The sequence below is a fragment of the Taudactylus pleione genome, unplaced genomic scaffold (assembly GCF_031769625.1).
Source record: "Taudactylus pleione unplaced genomic scaffold, aTauple2 ptg000314l, whole genome shotgun sequence".
NCBI classification, from domain to species: Eukaryota; Metazoa; Chordata; class Amphibia; order Anura; family Myobatrachidae; genus Taudactylus; species Taudactylus pleione.
In genome coordinates, this window is record NW_028284715.1 from 722028 (window position 1) to 741559 (window position 19532).

A 19532-nucleotide genomic window follows, 5' to 3' on the forward strand; every position below is an offset into this window, starting at 1 on the left:
GCCGGCCAAGGACCACGCAGATGATTCGATGCTGCGCCCGTGGACGCAGCTCGGACCATTAATGCATGCAGAAGGCATGACGCCTCCTGCTGCATTAACATAATAGGATGAAATTGCAAAGCTGTTTGCGTGCAGCTTTGTAATCCCGTCCAGGGCTGAATCACCGCCTAGATTAACTAACACAAAAATGATTATTAAAGAAGGTTCAGTGGGAAAAAAATCACTTGTGTAAAGAACCCGTCTGCTCATATTTTCGGTGTAGTAAACACCCCCTGCCAACACCTGTATTTATATGGATGAACAACAGCTTCAACTAATGTCAGAGGCACAGAGAGGGTGGGGAAAAGCAGGTAGTAATTACCCGGGCTTGTTGGAGGGACCCAGCGGGGGCCCAGGTCTGCTGCCCCCCATAACTGTCAGCAGCCTCTCTCCCCAGCCCAACACACGCTGCTACAGTATGCGCTGGAATGAAGTGGGGTCAGGGAGGCCGCTGCCACTGATCAGCAGTATTCTTTGCCTGTGCACTGATTATTATTGATCATAAATCGATCAAAATCAGTTTTGGGAATCCACTATACAATTTTCTGTCAGATATCTGTCCAATCTGGCTGGTTGGAATGAAAACCTGGTAATGTATGGGAGCCAGTGACATTCGTCTATGTGCTCACAACACTGGAAAATAGCCAAAAATGCTTGTTCAGACAAATTGGTTAAAAAACACAATATTTAACCAATTTGAACAATTTTTTTTCCCTTTTTTCAGTGTTTAAAACCATATGATCGACTGTCATTTGCTCCCATACATTACCAGGGAATCGGTATGAATGCGTCCGGCGGTTCGAATCCCGACAGCGACATCCCGGCAGCAGTGAAATCCCGATCGTCCTAAGGTAAGTATTTGCTAACCTATTCTACCCCCTAACCCTAACCCTCTCTTAGGGGTGCCTATCCCTAATCCCCGCTCTATGTGCCTAAACCTAACTCCCCCTTCCCCGCTGCATAAACCTAAGTCCCCCGGGGGGGTGCATAACCCTAACCTCCCCCGGGGGTGCCTAACACTAGCCTAACACTAACCTCCTGGGCGGGTGCCTAACCCTAAGTTTCCCCCGGGAACCCTAAACCTAAAGCCCACAGCTCTCCGCACTCTGCATTCCTTCAATCGGGATGCAGGGCGTCGGTCTCCCGGCGTATGTCTAATGACAGGCGGATTATGTCCATCGGCTTCCCGAATGCCACCCATTACCAGGTTTTCATTCCGACCAGCCAGATTGGACAGATATCTGACAGAAAATTGTATAGTGGATGGCCAGCTTTTAGTAAATATACCCCCTAATATCGTGGCAGAGCTGTGAACTATAGGCCACACTTTCTAATACAAAACTAGTACGTGATCAATGACTATAAAGTGAATGGACTGAAAATTCACTGAGAAACATACAAAATGGTACAAATCTGTTCATCTGATAATATGTTTATTGTTCTACTATTTAAGTAACGTAAAGAAGATCAATTGCATGCAAATGCTATAGAACACAGGTTCTCAAACTCGGTCCTCAGAACCCCAAACAGTGCATGTTTTGCAGGTCTCATCACAGAATCAAAAGTGAAATAATTAGCTCCACCTGTGGATCTTTTCAAATGTGTCAGTGAGTAATTACCAGTGGCGGGCTGGGCCGGGGGGCAGGGTGCACCGCGTGTGTAGCGCTGACCGGACGGAGTTCGGTCAGCGCTACACAGGTGACAAACACACAGGCGCCGAGAGTCTGTCAGACTCTCATTAGCTGCTGCGCCCACTGCAGGAGCCGCTCCATCTTCCGGCTCCCGCAGTGGGCAATGGGAGAGGCGTCATGACGTCATATGACGTCTCTCCCATAATGCAGAGCGGCTCGGCCCGGGAAGGACAGACGGAGGAGCGGATGGCGACGGCGGGAGCGGGGATTCAGGTGTTTTGTTTTGTTTTTACTATGTGTGTCTACTGGGGGGGAGGCTGGTACTACAAGGGGGAGACCACTAATGGGGACACCACAAGGGGGTAACCACTACTGGAGGCACTGCAAGGGGGGGACTACTACTAATGGGGGCAATACAAGGGGAGGACTACTACTACTGGGGGCACTACAAGGGGGGGGGACTACTGATGGCATTACAAAGGGGGAACCACTACTGGACTGGGGGCACTACAAGAGGGAGGGACTACTATTGGGGCACTACAAGAGGGAGACCACTACTGGGGGTACTACAAGGGGGAGATCACTACTGGGGGCACTACAGGGGGGAGGGACTACTATTGGGGCACTACAAGAGGGAGACCACTACTGGGGGTACTACAAGGGGGAGATCACTACTGGGGGCACTACAGGGGGGGGGGCACTACAAGGGGGGACCACTACTGGGGATTATAACTGGGGGCACTTCAAGGGGGGGACTACAACTGGGGGCGACTACTATTACAAGGTGGACTACTACTACTAGGGGCACTACAAGGGGAGGGGACAACTACTAGGGGCACTGCATAGGGGGGAGGGGACTACTACTAGGGGCACTACATAGGGGGGAGGGGACTACCACTGGGGGCACTGCATCAAGGGACCGCTGCTGGGGGTTCTGTAAAATGGGCAATACTGGGGGTACTGCATAGGGGGGAGACTACAACTGGGGCCACTATTTAAGGGGCACTGCATAAGGGTTACCACTATTGGGGGCACTGCATGGGGTGTGGACTGCTACTGGGGGCACTATATAAGGAGCACTGCATAGGGGGTATCACTAATGGGGGCACTATATAAGGGGCTTACTACTGGGGGCACAAGGGGCACTGCACAGGGGGAATCACTACTGGGGGCACTACTGGAGGACTGCATAAGGGGGCCCTCTCCTGGGGCACAGGGGGGTACTGCATATGGGCACCACGACGGGGCTGTTCCTAATCTTTATTTTTACTTTACATTAATCCCATATGGACCCGCCTCCTCCCTGGAACACTTGAGAGGGGGGGGGGGCGCCGTTCTTCGGGCACCCTGGCTACACGCTACCCCTCTGCCAGGGCCGCCTGCATGCATTTGCCCCCCAGGCTAAAAGTTGTCAGCCAGCCCCTGGTAATTACTACACCTGTGCACCTGCTGGGTGACCTGGAAAATGTGACCTGAGGATTGAGGGCCTGATTCAGAACCGATCGCTATTTGTGGCCGCTCGCTGTCAAAAAAGGGCCGTCTATGCAAATCATGTGCTCGTTCTTTGCGGTGTAAGGACGGCTCTATGTCTAAGCGAGCAACGGCATATTGCGCTCGCAGGTCTTTAAAGACGCCCCCTTGCCACTCGCAACACACGTCATCTCCGGTATTTGAAGGATTAACCGGTAACATCGAGAGCCATCGGAGCTGCTCGCAGCGCTTGAGGTATCCTTACCCTCCCGCAAGCACTGCAAGCAGTTCAGGGTAAAGAACAACCAAGTGCCGTGTTCAATGATGCTACTTTGCTAATTATGCACACCCATTAAACTCCGTTCTGATGGTCAGACACGCCTGCGTTCGCACATCTACTCCCCCGTTCACAAGCACCTTCCCCTGTTACCACCAACAAACGCGCTGTCACTCAAAGTAGCGCTCACTCATTGTTTTACGAGCGCATGATTTCCCATCGCACAGACTGGTTCACTCATGCATATTTAGAACCGCACGCATGCGTGGACGGGAGAAAATCGCCCGCAGCGAGCGGCCACTTAGGAGTGGCTCTGAATCAAGCCCTGAGTTTGAGAACCACTGCTGTAGAGTAAATACAACAAATCCACACATTTACCTGAAGCGGCACAGGATGACCATAGCAGTGGTCAGGGCAACAAGGGATGTGCTGTAACCGACTGTATATAAGGCTTTCACAGAGAGGAAGTAGGTGTCCTGTAGGATGAAGATCTCAAGGTCAGGCCATGGTTATATAGGGAGATATAGTACACAGTAATACGGGGCTAAACGCTTTATGGGGCAACCTCTGAATGATACATGTGAACTTATATTTACAATACAGTCACATGAGCCAATATGTAAATTCTGACATAAATAACCGAGAAAGGTATCCGTATATTTACCTAGCTCTGATAGAGATCTATATAATAATCGCTGATGGTCTGTCCTGCCTCCGACATGCGCAGTGGGAGGCGGGGTATGCGCCATAGACATACTGAAGGAGACTAAGAGTAAAGCTGGGTACACACCATGGGGCCCATTTATCAAAATGTATTTGAGGTAAAATCCCTGAAAACACCCGTTTACCTCAAATACTAAGTATCCCCCGGATGTATTAAGGAGGGACCACGACCACAGCAGGTATCTTCGATACCTGCTGTGATACCTCCGTTGCCGCTGGCAGCCGCCTCCCCCATAGGTATCTATGGGGGAAGCGATGCTGCCAAATTTACCAATATCCGGAATGAGAAAAAGAGATTGATTGATATATATATATATATATATCAATCAGAGAGAGAGAGAGAGAGAGAAATCTCTATATACATAAAACCTCTGCGCTAATAGAAATCAACCACAAGATGTGAAATGGCAGATAAAGCACAGCAACCATTAATTGTGTAAAGATTGTTCAGGACTCGATCAATAAAACATAATATATTTAATCATATACATAATAAATAGAAAGTAAAAATTACACATATATCACATAATACATATAGTTAAATACATGTTGAGATAACCTAAATATAATAGTATTCATTACATATTCATATGTTTGTTCTAAAATATTCTCAAGCCGATCAGCACCACAAATATACGGTTATAAGAATATAAACAGATGACTAATTATGATGGATGATCCGGGGATTGAACCCCTGACCATCTATTCCTTAGGCAATCGCCATAACCACTACTCTATGGCGATTTACCTTAAAAAAACAAATTTTAATGGTAATCATTACACATAAATCTACACATGCACGTTCTAATATAGCTAAACTACATGGAAATTATAAAACGAGAGAGAGAAGCCTGAATTATCATAAAATTATAAATTATAAATATTAAATAATAAATGGAAAGAAAATAAAAAATATAAAAAATTTATAAAAATTTAAATCGAAAACTCTAATACTAAATATCTTCACTTAAACATATTGCCACAAATATATTTGGTCTATGTATACACAGATTATATACACGTGTATGATATAATATATTTTATATTGGTCATAAGAAGGACCTGTCCCTAATAATATCCTCCACAAGTAGACTAGATTCTTAACCCCCTTCACTCTAAAAAGACTGAACATTAATGGCCGACTTGACTGCATGAACCCGAAGGGACTGAAATGCAGTGGGCCATTTACAATATGATGTTAAGCAAAGGACTCAAAATCAATAGTTTCATTGAGTCCATTCGGAAATAGGGTCCGTAACCTAAAGATCCAAAAGGCCTCTTGGGAACATAGCCTTTTGAATCTATCCCCTCCTCTATAGGTTTGCTTGATGTGTTGAATCCCCAAAAAGGACATACCCTCAGGGTTTCCAGTATGATGGGTACTAAAATGCCTAGAAACACTGTATAATTGATATTTTTTGATAATATTTAAACAATGTTCTCTACATCTCATTTTTAAAGTCCTAATTGTGCGTCCCACATATTGGAGTCCACATGGACATTGGATGACATATATATAATATGTGGACTCACAATTGATAAACTCAGTTATAGGAACCTTTTCTAGACTTATATTACTCACAACTGATTTTGTTCTATTCATTATATAACTACATGTAAGACATCTATTTTGGCCACATTTGAGGCACCCTTGTACTGGACTTGACAACCAACCCTCTGATTTAACCATTTGTTTTTTAGGAAGTTTCTTCAAACTACTTGGGGCCAAGTGTGTTTTAAGATTTTTATTCTTTCTAAAAACTACTCTGGGTTTGGTGACTAATACCTCATTGAGGACCTGATCTTGTTTGAGAATGTTGAAGTTGACATTCAATATTTTCTTTATTTGTTTGGATCTATTGTTGATTTTGGATACAAAGCAAATATCAGTTTCCATAGAGCATTAATCCTACTTTCTATCTCCCTCCTGTTGTTTTTTGGGGGTAAGCATTAAAGATCGATCCATATTTAGAGCCTTATCATAGGCTGCATCTAAAAGTGATGTTGGATATCCTCTATTGGTAAAGTCTTGTAACATGATTTGTGCTTGGCTTTCATAACCCTCCCGCATTGAACAATTGCGTCTAATTCTATTAAATTGATTCTGGGGGATGTTGTTGAGCCAGGGTCTATCGTTTCCGCTGGAATAGTGCAAAAAGTTGTTGGTATCAACCTTCTTTTTATAGTTGATAGTAATTATTCTTTGAGCTTCAGCCGATATAGTAAGGTCTAAAAAAATTAACAGACTGGTGATCTATACAGTGTGAAAACTTAAGATTCCAATCATTGGAATTTAAATGTGCAACAAAATTCAGTGATGATAATTAATCCCCATCCCAAATCAAAAAAAGGTCATCTATATAACGGCCATAGTACACCAGGTTTGCTCCAAAAGGGCCCTGCCATATAAACAGTTGTTCAAATAGTCCCATATATAAATTGGCAAAGCTCAGAGCAAACCTGGTGCCCATGACTGTTCCCACCACCTGTAAATAAAAAATCTCCTCAAATGTGAAATAATTATGTGTCAAATAAACTTAATTGAATCCAAAAGAAATTGTCTCATGCCCTGTGAAATCTCTTGTTCTTTGGCTAGAGAACTGGCCATGGCTTGTATCCCCAACTCATGCGGAATATGGGTGTAAAGCACCTGAACATCTAGTGTCAGGAATCTGTAACTAGACTTGCACTCAAAGTCTTTGATGACATTGAGTATATGCATTGTATCTCTAATATAGGATTTCAGGGCAGATACATGTTTCTGTAAGAAAAAAATCAATAAACTGTGACAAATTAGAAGTGAGGGACCCAATACTAGAAATAATAGGTCTCCCAGGAGGTGCTACTAGTGATTTGTGAATTTTAGGGATGTGATAAAAAATAGGAATAATAGGAAAATCGACTGACAAAAAATGAAATTCATTCTTAGATGTTATAGCATTATGATATGCTTGACTTAATAACTCTTTGTATTGGGTCTGGAATAGGGAAGTTGGATTGGTTGATAATTGACAATAAAAAGATGCATCATTAAGCGGTCTCAGTGCCTCTTCTATATAATAATCTCTCGTCATCAATACCACTCCTCCCCCCTTGTCTGGACTACGGATGACGATCGATAGATCCTGTTCTAGCTCTTTTAAAGCCTTTTTTATCCCATTTAGATAAATTAGACTTACTTGATTTTGTGTTACATCATTTTTCAAAGTCCTTAAGAGTTTTTCTATAAAAAAACGACAGGGTGCTGGACTTATGGCTCAGGGGAAAGAATGTAGAGCTTCTTTTAAACTTAGTTCAACTTACATAATTGGAATCTTTGATAAATAGGTATTAGTTGAGGATCCATCCCACTAGATGAAGCATTCTCTTCATTTAACTCCTCCAGAATCCTCAATATTTCTTCATCTTTTTGATCAAAGCTTATAGGTAATGCATTGCCACCAGTATTTTGTTTTATTTGTTTATATGCAAAATATCTCTTGCGACAAAGCGTACTCACAAAATGGTTTAAATCCACAAACAATTCAAATAAATTGGGATTTCTACTTGGAGCATAATTCAAGCCTTTCTGCAAAAGTTTAATTTGGGTACTAGTGAGGATTTTAGCAAATAGATTGAAGATTCCCTTGGAATGAGATGCATTCTGGATATTGGCCCCGGCAGCTAACACCATCTGAAGATGACGTTAGCCGCTGTAGCCCATGGGCTACACTGCGCACTATTAGCCGGCAGAGGGATCCTCTGGAACCCTCCCCGACTATGGCGGATGTGCATGTGGAGTCCACGAGACTGCGCATGTGCACCACCCCCGCTCTCCGGAGGCATCGTAGGGATGGGCTACTGCATGTCCCGGATGATACATCCGGCCAATAGGATCGCTTTTTGCAAAGCGATCAGGGGCGTTACTGGCATGTCCTGATCACTGTGCAAAAGCAATCAATGATAAATGAGCCCCTAAATGATGTGTGTATCCAGCGAAGGAACAACGCAATGTACCGTTCAATGCTGAATGTAGCAACATGGTGTCGTTCATTGCGTCATCCCAGAACAGCAGATAGGGACAATGCAATGAACTACCATCACGAACAATGGATGTTATGATCCAGGGCAAAATTATATCGTACGACGGATCTTATACTGTATACCCAGCTTAAGGGACCGCAGAAAGTGTGATCGGGTTATGTGTACAGGAAGCCCCCGACCTGTGGAATGATGGGTCCGATAGGCTAGTAATAATGTTATGTTAGGACATTTCTCAACCAACCCAGTAGCAAAAGAAATGCTAAGTTACATGGAATATTTGCCTAAATTGCAACTTGGATAAAGGCACATTCTCCTTACCCTATAGAGCTGGCCGTATAGGAAAGATGTACCCAGCTCAGCAGGGGTGGCACATCTGCCCGTATCACTCCTGGAGAGCACCGTGGTATATGAGCCTGAGGGCATGATTCAGAGGTGGACTCTGTGCCAATGTTTTCACAGTTGATCAATGTTTATTCTACTGCAAATGTACCATGATGGATTTAAGACAGTGGTTGTAGTGTGGATCTGGACGCAGAATGATTGACAGGTAGTGAAAGTTTCGGGGAGTTAATGGGTGTTGGCGAGTCAAATGCAGGCGTGTAGAGACAGATTTGGGGACGCGTTGCAGCCAGCGATGGCATGCTTGTAATCTGTGTTACTGGCTCCAGCGTCTTAGCTCTGATGGACATTCTGAGCAACCATAGGGTTGCTCAGAGGATCGATGGTGCGTCATTCAAGGCAAGCAGGGGATCAGAGACATAGCCACGGGCGTCTCTTTACAAATTCCTGTGGCCTCCAGCAATGCATACATTCTTCCCCCCCAACCATACAAATGTTCAAAGATAAACTTTTTAACACTTTTAAAATGGATTGGATGGAAACATCATTACACAAAGAACAAAGAATAGAAAAATTCTTTGAGATTTGGGAATCCTTTATTGACAATCAAACAACAAATTCATAAATGCTTCCGAAGAACTTTATGGTATGAAACTAGAGTGTTTCAGTTAGAACCTCCTATTCAACTTAATTGAAATACTTGATTGCGAATTGTGGATGAGGACTGCAGACGATCTTCCCCCCCCCCTTTTTTTTTTTTGTTTGTTTGTTTGTTTGGTTCCCTTTTTTTTTCTATATTATTTAACTTTATTATTTTCGATCAACAATAAATAATATAAATATGTAATATTTCTCATATACGTAATAAATGTATTTTCTATATCAATAAATATGTTTTTGTATCAATGTTCCAATGTTATAACATGTATAACTAAAATGTTTGAAAACCCAAATAAAAACATATTTGAAAACCCCCCCCCCAAAAAAACAAATTACTGTGGGGTTGACATTAGCATATCTTCTCAGTTCTGCAGCCACGACAGGACTTGAGCCCATATCTAAATTCGGCCCTGTGTTGCTCCTGGAGTGAACAGTAGAGTATGTGCCTGGGCTACACCAGGAGAGAACAGTAGTAGATGTGCCTGGGTTACACCAGGAGAGAACAGTAGTATATGTGCCTGGGTTACACCAGGAGAGAACAGTAATATATGTGCCTGGGTTACACCAGGAGAGAACAGTAGTATATGTGCCTGGGTTACACCAGGAGAGAACAGTAGTATATGTGCCTGGGTTACACCAGGAGAGAACAGTAGTATATGTGCCTGGGTTACACCAGGAGAGAACAGTAGTATATGTGCCTGGGTTACACCAGGAGAGAACAGTAGTATAAGTGCCTGAATTACACAAGGAGAGAACAGTAGTATATGTGCCTGGGCCTGGGTTACACCAGGAGAGAACAGTAGTATACGTGCCTGGGTTACACCAGGAGAGAACGGTAGTATACGTGTCCGGGTTACATCAGGAGAGAACAGTAGTATATGTGCCTGGGTTACACCAGGAGAGAACAGTAGTATATGTGCCTGGGTTACACCAGGAGAGAACAGTAGTATATGTGCCTGGGTTACACCAGGAGAGAACAGTAATATATGTGCCTGGGTTACACCAGGAGAGAACAGTAGTATATGTGCCTGGGTTACACCAGGAGAGAACAGTAGTATATGTGCCTGGATTACACCAGGAAAGAACAGTAGTATATGTGCCTGGGTTACACCAGGAGAGAACAGTAGTATATGTGCCTGGGTTACACCAGGAGAGAACAGTAGTATATGTGCTTGGATTACACCTGGAGAGAACAGTAGTATATGTGCCTGGGCTACACCAGGAGAGAACAGTAGTATATGTGCCTGGGTTACACCAGGAGAGAACAGTAGTATAAGTGCCTGAATTACACAAGGAGAGAACAGTAGTATATGTGCCTGGGCCTGGGTTACACCAGGAGAGAACAGTAGTATACGTGCCTGGGTTACACCAGGAGAGAACGGTAGTATACGTGCCTGGGTTACATCAGGAGAGAACAGTAGTATATGTGCCTGGGTTACACCAGGAGAGAACAGTAGTATATGTGCCTGGGTTACACCAGGAGAGAACAGTAGTATATGTGCCTGGGTTACACCAGGAGAGAACAGTAGTATAAGTGCCTGGGTTACAGCAGTAGAGAACGGTAGTATATGTGCCTGGGTTACATCAGGAGAGAACAGTAGTATATGTGCCTGGGTTACACCAGGAGAGAACAGTAGTATAAGTGCCTGGGTTACAGCAGTAGAGAACGGTAGTATACGTGCCTGGGTTACATCAGGAGAGAACAGTAGTATATGTGCCTGGGTTACACCAGGAGAGAACAGTAGTATATGTGCCTGGGTTACACCAGGAGAGAACAGTAGTATATGTGCCTGGGTTACACCAGGAGAGAACAGTAGTATATGTGCCTGGGTTACAGCAGTAGAGAACGGTAGTATATGTGCCTGGGTTACAGCAGTAGAGAACGGTAGTATATGTGCCTGGGTTACACCAGGAGAGAACGGTAGTGTATGTGCCTGGGTTACACCAGGAGAGAACGGTAGTATATGTGCCTGGGTTACAGCAGTAGAGAACGGTAGTATATGTGCCTGGGTTACACCAGGAGAGAACAGTAGTGTATGTGCCCGGGTTACACCAGGAGAGAACAGTAGTATATGTGCCTGGGTTACACCAGGAGAGAACGGTAGTGTATGTGCCTGGGTTACACCAGGAGAGAACAGTAGTATATGTGCCTGGGTTACACCAGGAGGGAAGAGTAGAATATCTGCCTGGGTTACTCTTGGAGAGAACAGTAGTATATTATGAAATTACTTCCTACTGTTTGTTTTGGATTTTAGTAAGATTTTTGTTGAACTTTTTTATTTTCAGTATCAACAGCTAATTTGTGTCAGAAATAAATGATGATTATTTTATTGCAACAACTGAGAATTCCATTCCACTGAATACTCCGGGATACAAGCGCAGAAGTAGTTTTCACCTCACCACCAATAGGTGAGTAAACCCACAAATGTTCAACTTCTAGTTTTTTATAATCACATGCAGTATACAAAATATATTTTCCTTTTCTCATCCCATATGTGCCAATGAGAGTCTGTCACCATATGCAAAGTCTGAAGGGTGCCTGGAATCCCTTCCACATCTCAACTGACTGCAAACTAGTGAGACTAATATATCACTTATGTAGCTCCTGAGGGTTTGGTGCTCCCATCCCGTCACAAGCCCTATACAATGAATAGTACTTGTTTTATATGTTTACTTGTTTTACTGTTCAACAAGACTTCAACAAACTGTTGTTTCTAACTCACCTGGAAATTCCTGGAAACTCACAAATTTGAGTCCTCCAGGCTCCTAGGATAGTGGGAAACTCCCATATCCAGGAACAAATTTTAACAGAGCGCTCAGTAATTTACCTAAGTGAGTGATTCTTCTTAACAGACACTTCTGGTTTTATTGGGGCGTGAATCGGATTGGGAGAATGGCGAAATAACTCACAGGTCCAATTTGGGTGACTCCCCTATAGTTGGTAGCCTGTGGGTGTTATTTTGGTTTACCCTTAGTGGGTATTGAGATACTGAACATCTAGAGATGGGATCACCTATAAAATGAACAAGTGAGAGTTTTATAGGGCTTTATGGAATAAGTAGGTAAGAGTGGGTAAGTAAAACCCACGCGGTAAGGCAACACCCCCTACCATTCATTAGGCGGAATGCTGCGTATAGCAGAAATACTTTGTGGGGGTGGAGCTGCCTACCATCACGCCCACTGCCCCTCCCACATGTGCCCCTCCCTCAGACAGATCTCCTGGGGGCCTCCTAGCCAAAGTTGGCAAGTGTGGATTTTTCAACCAGTGTGACATCTACTCATAAAAACAATGATAGATTTAGAAAGGGTCTGCAGATTGTTGATCCTTTGTGATCCCTACCTGATCCCCTGTTTCATTCACATCATAGCCGCAGGCATCGGAGTAATGAGGAAAAGGGTCGGTCCAGCCATTTTCAGTGCAGTTCCTGCTGATCGCTCCTTCTGCATGCAACAAAATACATCAGGTCAGATCATGGATTCCATGCAGTTTACTCTACCGTATCTTTACAGTGCTGGCTTTCAGAAGTGGAGATGTTGTCCATAGCAACCAATCAGATTCTAGCTATTATCTTTTAGAAGGTGTTAGATAAATGTTAACTAGAATCTGAATCTGTCTGCATTTTAGTAAATATATCCCCTAAGTGTCTGAATAGCCAACAGTACACTCGTTTTCTGAAAAGACTTATTACCTATGAAGTGATGTCATTCATTATTAGGACACTTTTTTCTACGCTATAATGATATTGTAATGAATTACCATTCAGACCCCTGTGTCGCTGCTTTCTAATCATGTGTGTAGTAAATGAACTAAATGGAAGTTATTAGTAACGCCACAAATATTGATAGTGCAATAATCTCATTTTTCCACCCAAACACAGGAAATATCATCTCCTTACCTGACTGCGGGTCTTCCAAGCTGCCCAGAGCCTCTGTGCATGTGGAGGTATAGGAAAGAGATTTAAATTCATGTAAATATGTAATTGCGATACAAGTAATGCGTTATTAACCCAATTCTGCGTCAGTGGCAGCTGCGCCCCGTGTCTGCGTCTTTTGCTGCGGTCGCCTCTGCGTCTAATGCAGCTACAAAGCCAGCGTGGCGGCCGACATAAAACCAAAGGGGGTCACGGCTTACCACTTGCAGATGCACAAACCTTCGTATTAGCCCTATGGACTCTGGCATTGGCATAAGGTAATACATCAGGCCCCCATCATGTCTGGCCGCAGCTCCTGCTATGAAGAATCTGCCCCTTATGTGCTGCCCTCCCTCCCACCTTGACGTCACTATCTGCAATCTCCATGCAGAAAAGTGAGCTCCGTGTATTAGGAGCTAAGTAGGGCTTATAGGCTCAATATACCAGGAAGTCCTCCTTTAGGGCTTGCCATGCACTAAAGTCATACTGTACTTTCCAACTCTCCCTGATTGTCAGGGTGACTCCCTAAAATAGTAGCAATCTCCCTGAAGAGTCTAGGGGGTAAATTTACAAAGATGGGAGTTCTATTTAAGAAGTGATGTTGCCCATAGCAACCAATCAGATTCTACTTCTCATTTATCTAGCACAGGGGTTCCCAACCACGGTCCTCAAGGCACAGTAACAGTCCAGGTTTTAGGGATAGCCATACTTGAGCACAAGTGACTTAATTAGTACCTCAGTTATTTTGCTTTAACCATCTGTGCACAATCATGGATATCACTAAAACCAGGACTGTAATGGTGCGTACACACTACACGATATGCTCCCTGAGCGATATCGTGTAGTGTGTCCCCGGCAGGCTGTGCTCAATGTCGTCCATGATATTGAGCACAGCCGCTGAACGATATCATTAACGATATCGTTCAGCGCCGGGCTCTCTCCCCCATTCCCCAACATGCAGCAACCTGACGAGATCGTCAGGTTGGCCTGCATGTCAGCCCGATGAACGATGATGACGAACGACCCGCGGGAACGCGCGTCGTCGTTATCGTTCATCGTTTTGGGGTTAAAAATGGACGATAAAGTGGACGACTGAACGATAACGATATCGTTATCGTTCAGTCGTCCACTTTATCGTCCAGTGTGTACGCACCATTAGTATGCCTTGAGGACAGAGGTGGGGAATCACTGATCTAGCACCTTCTAGAAGATAATACCTGGAATCTGATTGGTTGCTATGGGCAACATCACTTCTTAATAGAACGCCCATCTTAGTAAATTTAACCCCTAGCAATCTCCCTGATTGCACCTTAACCCCATTATAAAGCTGTTATATACAAAAAACATAGATATATACATTCAAATGGGATCATTAAGGCACAATGATCCCTATGGCTATGAGCATTTTCTGAAAAGTATCAGTGTATTTTCATCACCAAATAGATCTTACTAACCGCTTTGGGGCTAATTTACATTTGCTTGTAAATCAATTTTATGACACGCCCCTCAGATGTAGCAGTAGACGCCCACTTTACCACCGCACTCATAGGTGATGCTTTCACAATCTACCTGACATGCTTTTTCAAAAGCAGGCAAAGTATGACTAAAGATGTAATAGGTCATCCCACATAATATATCAGGCTGCTCTAGCAAACATATGTAAGCATGCGATAGATAATGGATAATAAAGAGATGTTCTCACCCATGTCAGGCAGGTCCACATCTGAAATAAACAGAACACAGGCATTTAAGGCATGAGCGGAAACTTACAGACTCTGGCGAGATTCTGGCCATATTTTTAAAGCAGCAATCATTTAAAAGACTACAACAACCTGGTGTAGCCTTTGAAATAATTGCCGCTTTAAAAATACAGCCAGGCTCGCCCGAAATCACACAGGAGCCTGCATCTCGCAGGCTATTACTTAAACCCCTCAGCGATACTGTATAGGCTGTAGATTACCATGTATGTTACGCTTCATGGGGCTGATTCTGAGTTAGGAGCAAAGTGAAAAAGTAACTTTGCAGTTGGAACATACCATGTTGAAGATGCAAGGGGTGCAAATAAATGTATTATTTTTTGCATGCAGGGTAAATACTGGCTGCTATTGCATTTAGCCCACAAATACTGGGCAGCTTTAATTTTAAAATTACATTTGCATTAGGACATGCCCCTCCCAAATCAAAATCTCTCTACACATTGTATATCTGCCCGACACCCCCTCCTGCAGCGCAGCATGGTTTTACCAAAGTGTACAGATACTGGCTCTTTTGTGCTTTAGGGGTCTATTTACTAAGCAGTGTTAGGGGACAGAGTGAAAAGTGATAAGGTACCAGCCAATCAGCTCCCAACTGTCATTTTTCAAACACAGCCTGTGAGATGGCAGTTAAGAGCGGATTGGCTGGCACCTTATCACCTTTTACTCTGTCTCCTAACACTGCTTAGTAAATAGACCCCTTAGTCCCACCTCCGAATCCGGCCCTACAGTATACTGTGTGTCTTCTAGAGATTACAGAATTTTTGTAGCTGGCTAAAAAAAAAAAAAACACAAGTAAAACATTTCTGAAGTGAAATTGTTGACTGTTTGCTTTCAACATAATTTATTAATCTAACATTGTTTTATCTATTATAGTTACACATTGTATTTAATTGCTAGTGACAAAATGCAGCTCTAAATCTGCTCATCTGACACTACTCCAAGTGACTCAAGAGAGGAGTCACTGTATATCACCAATACATATGATAAATCTCAGATCCTTTAACAAAAACAGGTGACAGACATGAGCAATGGTGAATTTTACTCACACCCCCCACCACCATCTCCAAAGGGGGCTCACCACGCCTCCAGCGATTAGGTCACAGATCTCTCAGTGTATTAATATTTGTTTTAAAAGGGAAACATTTTTGTAAAATTATTTTCTGAATATTTAAAAAAAATGTTTTTGCATTTTTATTGTCCTCTTAAAATAATGTTAAAATCATATTGCTCTCTTAATATGATCAGATATTAATATAATAATATAATCAGATATAATCAGATACTAATTTATCCCACCTAATATAGTCATAAAATAATTTTGCCTCATTAAAGTAATAGTCACTGTTTTTGCACCTTTAATCAATAGATAATGACTGCGCTAATTAATAAGTGCATTGTGCCTCCTCTTATGTTCGAATTGATAAAATCTTTTTTTCTGGCGGTGTTTCTGTTGGGTTAAAGCCGCATAGTAGCTGAAAAGTAAATGCAGCGGTTTGTACTGTAGGTGGGAACGATACTTAGAGCAAAATTTACTAAGCGGCGGGTTCTAAACCCCGGCGGTTTGGCGGTTGGATTTGCTATCCACAGATTTACTAATGCCAAAACCACCGTCAAAACACATTTTAGAATACAATAGAATAGGGCTAGGGCTAAAATTACTAGTCAGTGGTTTTGGTGTGAAACCGGTAAACCGCCACGTTTATAACCCGCCGCTTAGTACATTTTGCCCTTAGTCAATTTAATTTACCCCACAGTCTTGTTTACTGTTTATTTGATGTCTCAAACATTTTCACCACAAGGTGGCGACATAGTGCAAGGTTGAGGAATGAAAATGCTGGGATTGCACTGCTCTCCTGTTCTCTGTTAGGTGAGAATATTATTACTTCATAGAGGTATAAGCAATCTAGGGAAACATGCAGCAATTACAAACCTTAGATATACATATGTTCTAAATAATGTTAAGTTCCTAAGCAATTTATACACAAAACATAACAGACACAGTTGCAAATCTGTCACCTTAACTTTGATTTAATGGTCTTTTGGGCAATTTTGTAAATTGATAGTTATCACCCTTGTATGATGCCTCCTTAAAATCACTCCTGACAAGGTTGATAAAGGGTTTTCCACCTTTATATGAGTTTATTTTAAAAACATTTACATGTCCTCTTGCAATTTTCATTGAATCTCTCTTTTTTAATTATTATTTCCAGAGCTTTCTGTCCATGTATTTATAACATCAGACTCATGATTTAGATACAACAGCTCTGTCGCGCTCTGAACCGGAAACTATCTCTTTCCTTTGACCAGGCCGCCAAGACCCACGGCAGGCCGGGGTAAAAGGGGGCGTGGCCTAATTGTGGCCCCTCCCCTTAGGGTAAAAGAAAAAACCAGTTTTGCAGAGCCGCTTCGCATAACCAGTGGGGGCACAATCAGCTTGATCGCTCCCCCCACAGGCATAGGAGACTTCTGTGGCTGCTTCTTAGCAGCAGCGAGCAGTCTCCCAGTGCAGCCCAACACACAGCAGCGTGTGCTGGCTGCTGTGATGTCAGACTGTTGCCGGACCTGTGCCCCCGCCGGGCCCCTCCAGCAAGCCCGGGCCCGGGTAATTAGTACCCGCTCTCTCCCCCTCTCGGCCCCCCTGCCTTTGACAACTATTGCACTATATCTCAGCCAGCGAAAAGAAAGATCAAGCCATCACTGTAGTAAAAGTTGCAGGGTGGTACATACACAGAGCCGGGCCTGGCCAATTTGGTGCCTTAGGGAAGGCGTTAGCTGGTGCTCCCCAGTTCACATGAATATGCCACAAATTGATGCCCCTGTCTCCTCACTGACAGCTAGTGCTGACGTGGTCATGGTGCTGGGAGAAGTGGTCTGCTGGCAGCTCCTCTATCCATCTCCCAGCTGTGACACTACAGTCAGTCAGTGCTTTCTCCGGCATTGTGACAACTCTGATAACAGCACTGACTGTAGCTCTGCTGCTACTGCTGAGAGTTCACAGCTACTGGCGGCTCCTATCAATGTGTGCTGAGCAACGTGCAGGCGAGTCGCTGTGTCTGCTGTGCACGTGGCATCCTAGGCATTCGCCTGTATGGCCTATGCCCAGGGACAGTATACTTCAGGAGGCTCACCACACTTTTGCAGCTCCGCCCTCCCCCCTTCATACCGTTCTCCTCCTCTAAAACCACCTATTGAATGCTGCGTACATTATGGCGGCCCATCAGATAATTATCTTTCATGCTAATGTAATGTTATCTGGCTACAGGCTCCTCTAGCCCTATAAAAAACACATCTGCAAGATCCCCATTTCCGCACTATAACTCGTATAAATCCAAAGTGTCCTGATCTCATCCTGTTGCCACTTTCTCTGTAGAAAACTAAAACTTACCTTTTCCTATACTGAATTGCTTATTGACATATTCAAACCGCTCACTAATTAGACCAATCATTATTAGCATTAGGTTGAATTTTAAATGGCGACAAATAATCACTGAGGGATTTAGCAGAAAATATTGTTGCATTTTAACCTGTGAAGTTCCAACACATATTATGGGGCTCGCCTTGACGTGGTGGGTGGCCAAACATGTACTAAGAACCTCACTTATGCTCCATGTTAATTGCAGAGTTTAATCAGAATTATGTTGACTATCATTGTTCTTAGTACCTAGAGTGTGCGCCTGCATTCTATTTGAGTTGCAACATATGTCTGTAATATACAGTGCAGGGACAGAGCTCAGGACTCTTAGGGGGTAATTAAAATTGGAGCACTGTGTCACCAGACATCACTGTGTCACCAGACATCACTGTGTCACCGGACATCACTGTGTCACCGGACATCACTATATCACCAGACATCACTGTGTCACCAGACATCACTGTGTCACCGGACATCACTATATCACCAGACATCACTGTGTCACCAGACATCACTGTGTCACCGGACATCACTGTGTCACCAGACATCACTGTGTCACCAGACATCACTATATCACCAGACATCACTGTGTCACCAGACATCACTATATCACCAGACATCACTGTGTCACCAGACATCACTATACCACCAGACATCACTGTGTCACCAGACATCACTATATTACCACACATCACTGTGTCACCAGACATCACTATATCACCGGACATCACTATATCACCAGACATCACTATATCACCAGACATCACTGTGTCACCAGACATCACTATGTCACCAGACATCACTGTTTCACCGGACATCACTATATCACCAGACATCACTGTGTCACCAGACATCACTGTGTCACCGGACATCACTGTGTCACCAGACATCACTGTGTCACCAGACATCACTATATCACCAGACATCACTGTGTCACCAGACATCACTATATCACCAGACATCACTGTGTCACCAGACATCACTATACCACCAGACATCACTGTGTCACCAGACATCACTATATTACCACACATCACTGTGTCACCAGACATCACTATATCACCGGACATCACTATATCACCAGACATCACTATATCACCAGACATCACTGTGTCACCAGACATCACTATGTCACCAGACATCACTGTTTCACCAGACATCACTATATTACCAGACATCACTGTGTCAGCAGACATCACTGTATTACCAGACATCACTGTGTCACCAGACATCACTGTATCACCAGACATCACTGTGTCACCAGACATCACTGTATCTCCAGAGATCACT

The 19532-nt window shown here is 43.6% G+C and overlaps 1 protein-coding gene across 1 annotated transcript in view; it reads right to left on the reverse strand.

The window, feature by feature from the left end:
- The window catches only part of LOC148510583 (pituitary adenylate cyclase-activating polypeptide type I receptor-like), a 137984-nt gene that overhangs the window by 51878 nt on the left and 66574 nt on the right, over window positions 1–19532 (reverse strand). Inside the window, exons 4-7 of the mRNA XM_088442550.1 lie at window positions 14776–14796; window positions 13059–13091; window positions 12503–12603; window positions 3796–3893 (exon numbers count right to left, since the gene is read on the reverse strand). Coding sequence (XP_088298676.1) covers window positions 3796–3893; window positions 12503–12603; window positions 13059–13091; window positions 14776–14796 — 253 coding nt within the window. The remainder of the gene's footprint in view (window positions 1–3795; window positions 3894–12502; window positions 12604–13058; window positions 13092–14775; window positions 14797–19532) is intronic.